Source organism: Temnothorax curvispinosus, unplaced genomic scaffold (genome assembly GCF_003070985.1).
Source record: "Temnothorax curvispinosus isolate PA1 unplaced genomic scaffold, ASM307098v1 QBEX01004775.1, whole genome shotgun sequence".
In the NCBI taxonomy this organism is placed as follows: domain Eukaryota; kingdom Metazoa; phylum Arthropoda; class Insecta; order Hymenoptera; family Formicidae; genus Temnothorax; species Temnothorax curvispinosus.
This window is the reverse complement of record NW_020214555.1, coordinates 531,484-538,510: the sequence shown is the minus strand read 5'-3', so window position 1 is coordinate 538,510 and position 7,027 is coordinate 531,484. Positions and strand designations below refer to the sequence as shown.

The 7,027-nt window shown below is 30.2% G+C and overlaps 1 protein-coding gene across 1 annotated transcript; it reads right to left on the bottom strand.

Annotated features, from left to right (window-relative positions):
* Positions 1-4,982: 4,982 nt before the first annotated feature.
* On the bottom strand, positions 4,983-7,004 carry LOC112454037. The gene is made up of 2 exons (XM_025015207.1): positions 6,937-7,004; positions 4,983-6,560 (listed from the first exon to the last, which is right to left on the bottom strand). Exons 1-2 carry the CDS (start codon positions 6,992-6,994, stop codon positions 5,038-5,040), a joined length of 1,581 nt encoding a protein of 526 aa, XP_024870975.1. The 5' UTR covers positions 6,995-7,004; the 3' UTR covers positions 4,983-5,037.
* Between the last annotated feature and the right edge of the window lie 23 nt (positions 7,005-7,027).

Below are 7,027 nucleotides of genomic sequence, written 5' to 3'. Positions count from 1 at the left end.
TTCCAATTTCTTTACTTAATATTCTTTTCACATAGGGCCGGTCTCACAGTCTCCGATTAACGTGATTCTCCCTAGATTCTCCGATTAAACTCACTCTTCGTCTCTTTCTAGGGGGATAGTTAGAAAGAAATGCAGAGTGAGTTTAATCGGAGAATCACGTTAATCGGAGACTGTGAGACCGGCCCATAGTTCTACAAGCATTGATAATTTTTACAATTTATTTGCTTATATACAAGATTATATATTTATACAATTTATGTTATATATATATATATATATATATATATATGTATATGTATATATAAATTATACTATTTATATATAATCTTAATATAGTAAAAATATTCTTATATAATTGTACATAATGTGTATAACATGTATTCTCATATTATTGTATATTATTGTCAATTATAAAAATACGTAAATAAATGATAGAATGATATTCTTACACATATGTCTATCATATGAAAATAATAAGAAACATGACTCAATTCAAAAATCATTTGTTCTCAGACAAAAATTCAGATAATTAATAAAACATATTCTTTTAACTTTTAATCATTAATCATGTTTCTTATATAACTCATATACGTTAACGGCATGCACTTAAATAATATCCTCTAATAATATAAAGTTACAAATAATAAGAAACGTACAAATCTTAGAACTAAAAATTAAAAAAGTCTAAACCGTATTTAAATAAAAACCACTATTTTCTGCGAGCATTTTCATATATTGATCGATTTTCGTTGACACCTCTTCAAATGATTCGTCGTAATATGTTTCCTCGACCATTAAATCCATAACCGTGGAACATGAAGTCACCACTTCGTAGCAAATTTGTTTGTAAATTTGTAATTTTGTATCATCCTCAATTATTGTAGAAAATTTCTTGCGAGCGTCCTCTAACAATTTTCCTCGCCCTTTATGTAGTTTTATTTGATTATCGCTTTGTTCTTCAAAACCTGCTAAATATTTATATGTATCCGAAATTTCAAGTATTATCTTTGCATAAGTTACAGTGTCAGTGTCTAGAGTAAAATGTTCCTTCGCCTTTTCAAATTGTCTCAAAGTTTTTATAAAAATCGATTTAGCATCAGCCAAATTTAATATACATGTTTCTGTAAACTGAATAATTTTACCTTCCAATTCTTTTTCTAACAAGTCAGAAAATATTAAATTTGACTTCTCAGATTTTATTTCTAATTTTGACATAAGATCTTGTATCTCAGAAGATTTATTTCCTTTATTCTGTGAGAATTTTTTCATCCAGAAACGTAAAAGAGAAACTCCATAGGAACCCCAAGCTCTAGCACTAACGGCTGAGACGTAATCATAACTTTCATACAAGTGAGAATCAGAAGCTCTCATTTCCTTCTCTGCCGTTTTCAATCTATTATCTTCAACAAATCTGAATATAACATAATCTCCAATAGCAATGTGACTTTTAGCTTCAGTGAAACGACCGTTTGCTAGAAAGTATCTAGAGAGCTCAAATAAAGTTAAGGCCATATCAAGACATTTTTTATCAAATTTTGTTTCGTTAGATACTATGTCTGTCAATAGGGTGTTTAATTCCTTGTTCAGGAATTGTACAAATAGGTGCTTATCTTTCGGCCTTGTAAGATATTGAAGTCTTAAGTTTTGTAAAGTTGTATGATGTAAAGTGTTCAAGATAATTTTAGGATTCGATTCTTCTTCTATAATACCAACAAGACTTGCTATATGGATGGGATCGGGATAATTCTCCTCCTGATGTGTGTATGTCATATATAATTTCAATGCTACATTCAAGTACCTATCAGTCTTTTTCTTCACTTTCTCATAAACTAAAGTCAATTCGTTAAGCACACCTATAGATGTCAATATAGCTTTATGGTTCATCATATTTTTGTCTAACATTTGCACACATGTTGAAAAACATTGTAAAGCCGTATTTAAATCGTCAGTATCCGTAGAAGTAATATATTCCAAACCTACGTTGTAATAAGCTGCCGATAAAGCAACAATATCATCAAATTTTGAATCCGTTGAAACATCAATTACATTTTGAAATAATACATCCATTCTCTCCTCTAACGCATTGATTTTGTTTCTCTTCTTAGAAAGTTTAATGTCTCCATCCATGTACTTCACTTCAAACGACATTTGTAAAACTTTCAAAAATTTTTTACTAATATTCATATTTGTAGCGAGTTCGGCCGGTATCGTTTCTGTGTAAACAGTAAGAATTAACAGTGAAAAATCATTACATGAACATTTATCTAACTAAATCATTTATATGTGTTACCTAGTTGAAGGGATGCGCGTTTTTCTTCCAGATGTTATCTGAGGAACGCAAACAGTACTGCTCGATATTGATATAAAGACAATTTCCAGTATAAACTTGTAAATCTGTTCCGACTTCCAAAACTAAACGTTCTCTAATCCTGGGGGTGGGGGATTTCTACATACACGTGCTATGCGTGAAAATTGGAGGGGATTTATACCTCTGATATATCCAATAGAAAGATTTATTTTATAGGGATAAATTTTCTCTTTATCTAGAGCCCCTAGCGCGTTCTCCTATAGGATATCTAATTGCGTATCGAACATTAGATACGTTTTCCAAAAGAGACATAAGATCCCACTCAATGACCGATAGTGTCAAACTTATTTATTTATTTACTTTTCGAATGTTCTTCCAAAAGATCTTGGAATAAACATCCTTTTTAAATTGGGGATTATTTGAAGCAGAAAGAATGAATATGTAAAGTTTTTTGGGTAGTACAAATTAGTACAAATTCAATTCTTTGCATTTCTGCCATTGGTTTTCTTTTTTCTTTTTTTTATTGTAGTCCTGCTTAACCCTTAACATGCATACGTGAGTCTACGGTGCCCGAGCCTACGTGATATCTGCTTGTAACAGTAAAATTTGCAAGCTTGTTAGAAGATACTAATTAAATAAACGATGGTTAGCAAAATAACTATAAAATCGTCAACTACAATGTAGACAAACGTTTCATGAATTTTTTTAGATTTTTTAAAAATATTTTAAGGTAGGGAAAAATAGCGTCGAACGTGACAAGAGCCACGTATGCACTTAGAAGGTACCGAAAAAACGTATAATATGCACTTTAAAGGTTAATATTAATATTGTTAAGTTTGTAATGTAGAAATTGGAAATACAGAGTCTGAATAAGATATTTTTATGCTAATATTAAATCAAGAAAATTATGAGTTTAAACTAATCGTATTTTAAGGAAACTTATGTTATTATTATGAGGAAAATTATGTTATTACTTATTATGTGAAAACTAGAAAACCAAAAAACGTTGAGCAGCTACTAGAATGTGGCGAGCAAAGGTTAACATTGATATACATTCGCACCGTAATGGAAAATGTACCAAGCAAAAGCCAACCACAGCACGAGCAGTATAAACATTTAGGTGGAGATGTAAATTTTTTTGTCAATAAGCAGATGCAAATAATACGAAATATTCGTATACGACATACATGAATAGATACATAAAATTTTGCTGGCGTTCTCTTGGGATTCATAGAAATTGTTCGACACGCCCGAGCGAATATATCCTTACTTTGTATAAAAGCAATTGTTCAAATAATCAGGCCGGGCAATACGTAGCGATACAATTTACAATGTATGAACGGTATAAAAAGGTGCTGAAGAATTGGATATTAGGACTGGCTTGAATTCAGTAGCGATGTTTGAAACCACGTATCAAAAATGTGATCTTGCTTTCTCTCAAATTGAAATATCCCATCAGAGTATTTTAAATTAACACCAATAATGTAATTATAATATTTATTAGACACTAACTATTTGAAATTCCTTTTGTGTTAATAAGAAAATTGATGGTATTGCAAAAGATACTGGTTCAACTGGAGGCCAAATATTACTCATAAATAATACTTGATATATTATTAATTGAACTAAAATAAACTTCAATTTTTAGTCGATAGAGAAAATCCCAGAAGGAACAGGTAGAGACGGAATATATGTAAAACACAAAGTAAGCAGATAAGACTTCTAACAGTCAGAAAATTAAAAAAGTTCTGTAAGTGATGTTAGTGTATTTCAAATTCACTATATTAATAGTTGCTCGATTATCTGCATGCGCTTTTTAAATTATACATTCTGTGTTGTACATACACATTCAAATGTACTCTGTTTCTTGGTTGTAATCATTGAAATTGATATTGAAGTTCGCATAATTTTTATCAGCATCTAGAGGGATCGTTTAAACGAGATAATAGGTTTCTGGCCAGAGCTACTGCGAACGTTACAATGGTTGTAATCACGTAATATCCGTTCGACACAATCAGGGCACTAGTCTTTCAAGTTATCAGCAACACTTTACTTTGGAATCACACACGTCTCTTTAAGAAGGTAAATTAATATACTCTTGGAGTCTGTTGTTAATGCATTTAAATCTATAGAAAAGATATTTGTCTTTAACTTGCTTAATAAATAAATAGAGTAAATTACTAAAAAATTCCAATTTCTCTACTTAATATTCTTTTAACATAGTTCTATGAGAATTGATAATTTTTACAATTTTTTTGCTTATATACAAGATTATATATTTATATAATTTATGTTATATATATATACACACACATATATGTATATATATGTATATATGTATATATAAATTATACTATTTATATATAATCTTAATATAGTAAAAATATTCTTATATAATTGTACATAATGTGTATAACATGTATTCTCATATTACTGTATATTATTGTCAATTATAAAAATACGTAAATAAATAATGGAATGATATTCTTACACATATGTCTATCATATGAAAATATTAAGGAACATGACTCAATTCAAAAATTATTTGTTCTCAGACAAATTTAATTCAGATAATTAATAAAACATATTTTTTTAACTTTTAATCATGAATCATGTTTCTTATATAACTCATATACGTTAACGGCATGCACATAAATAATATCCTCTAATAATATAAAGTTACAAATAATGAGAAACGTACAAATCTTAGAATTAAAAATTAAAAAAGTTTAAACCGCATTTAAATAAAAACCACTATTTTCTGCGAGCATTTTCATATATTGATCAGCTTTCGTTGACACTTCTTCAAATGATTCGTCGTAATATGTTTCCTCGACCATTAAATCCATAACCGTGGAACATGAAGTCACCACTTCGTACCAAATCCGTTTGTAAATTTGTAAATCTGTATCATCCTCAATTATTGTAGGAAATTTCTTACAAGCGTCCTCTAATAATTTTACTCGCCCTTTATGTAGTTTTATTTGATTATCTCTTTGTTCTTCAAAACCTGCTAAATATTTATATGTATCCGAAATTCCAAGTGTTATCTTTGCATAAGTTACAGTGCCATTGTCTAAAGCAAAATATTCCTTATATTCCTCTTTCGCTTTTTCAAATTGTCTCAAAGTTTTTATAAAAATCGATTTAGCATCAGCCAAATTTAATATACATGTTTCTGTAAACTGAATAATTATACCTTCCAATTCTTTTTCTAACAAATCAGAAAATATTAAATTTGACTTCTCAGATTTGATTTCTAATTTTGACATAAGATCTTGTATCTCAGAAGATTTATTTCCTTTATTCTGTGAGAATTTTTTCATCCAGAAACGTAAAAGAGAAACTCCATAAGAACCCCAAGATTTAGCATTAACGGCAATGGTATAATTCAAACTTTTATGCAAGTAAAAAAAATCTTTCTCTTCCATTTTCAATATCTCTCCAGCAACTCTGAATATTACATAATCTCCGATCGCAATGTGACTTTTAGCTTCAGTGAAACGATCGTTTGCTAGAAAGTATTTAGAAAGCTCAAATAAGGTTAAAGCCATATTAAGACACTTTTCATCAAATTTTGTATCGTTAGATACTATGTCTGTCAATCGGGTGTTTAATATCTTATTCATGTATATTACAAATAGATGCTTATCTTTCGGCCTTATAAGATATTGAAGTCTTAAGTTCTGTAAAGTTGTATGATGTAGAGTGTTCAAGATAATCTTAGGATTCGATTCTTCTTCTTCAATACCAACAAGACTTGCTATGTGGATGGGATCGCGATAATTCTCCTCCTGTGTGTATGTCATATATAATTTCAATGCTGTATTCAATTCGCTATCAGTCTTTTTGTTCATTTTCTCATAAACTGAATTCAATTCGTTAAGCGCGCCTATAGATGTCAATATAGCTTTACGGTCCGACATTTTTTCTTTCAAAATGTCCACACATCTTGAAAAACACAGTACAGCAACAGATAAATCGTCAGTATCCGTAGAAATAACATATTCCAAGCCAACGTTGTAATAAGCTGTCGCTAAAGCAACAATATCATCAAATTTTGGATCCGTTGAAACGTCGATTACATTATGATGTAACACACTCATTCTCTCCTCTATCGTTTTGATTTTGTCTCTCTTCTCAGCAAGGGTAATGTCTTCATCCATGTACTTTACTTCAAACGACATTTGTAAAACTTTCAAAAATTTTGGACTAATATTCATACTTGTAGCGGGTTCGGCCGGTGTCGTTTCTGTATAAACAATAAGTATTAACAGTGAAAAATCATTACATGGACATTTATCTAACTAAATTATTTATACGTGTTAATACAAAGATACAGTGAGTTGCGTTTAGTTATATAAAGGACCGTCTACAGTAGCCGTAAGAGTATGCAGTAAGACGTAAGCAGTAAACTACTGACTAATGGGATTTTTACAATTTAAGAATAATCGACTGTGGTTGGTCAATAACTTACTGTTTACGTCTTACTGCATACTCTTACGGCTATTGTAGGTAGACGGTTCTTAAGGTGTGGATGTGAATGAATGAGGTTAAGGAAAAATGTAAACCAAGTCCGTTCTTGGCTATAAACGCTGAAATAATAAATTCTATTCTATATGTGTTACCGAGTTCTTGAAGGGATATGCATTTTTCTTCCAGTTGTCGTCTAAGGAACGCGTACATTATTGCTCGATATTGATATAAAGACAATTTCCA

Bases quoted from the DNA above. Each gene is read 5' to 3' on its own strand.
- LOC112454037 (XM_025015207.1), bottom strand. From the start codon at position 6,994: ATGTACGCGTTCCTTAGACGACAACTGGAAGAAAAATGCATATCCCTT. The intron at 6,561-6,936 runs GTAACACATATA...TTGTTTATACAG, and splicing joins CATATCCCTTCAAGAACTCG to AAACGACACCGGCCGAACCC.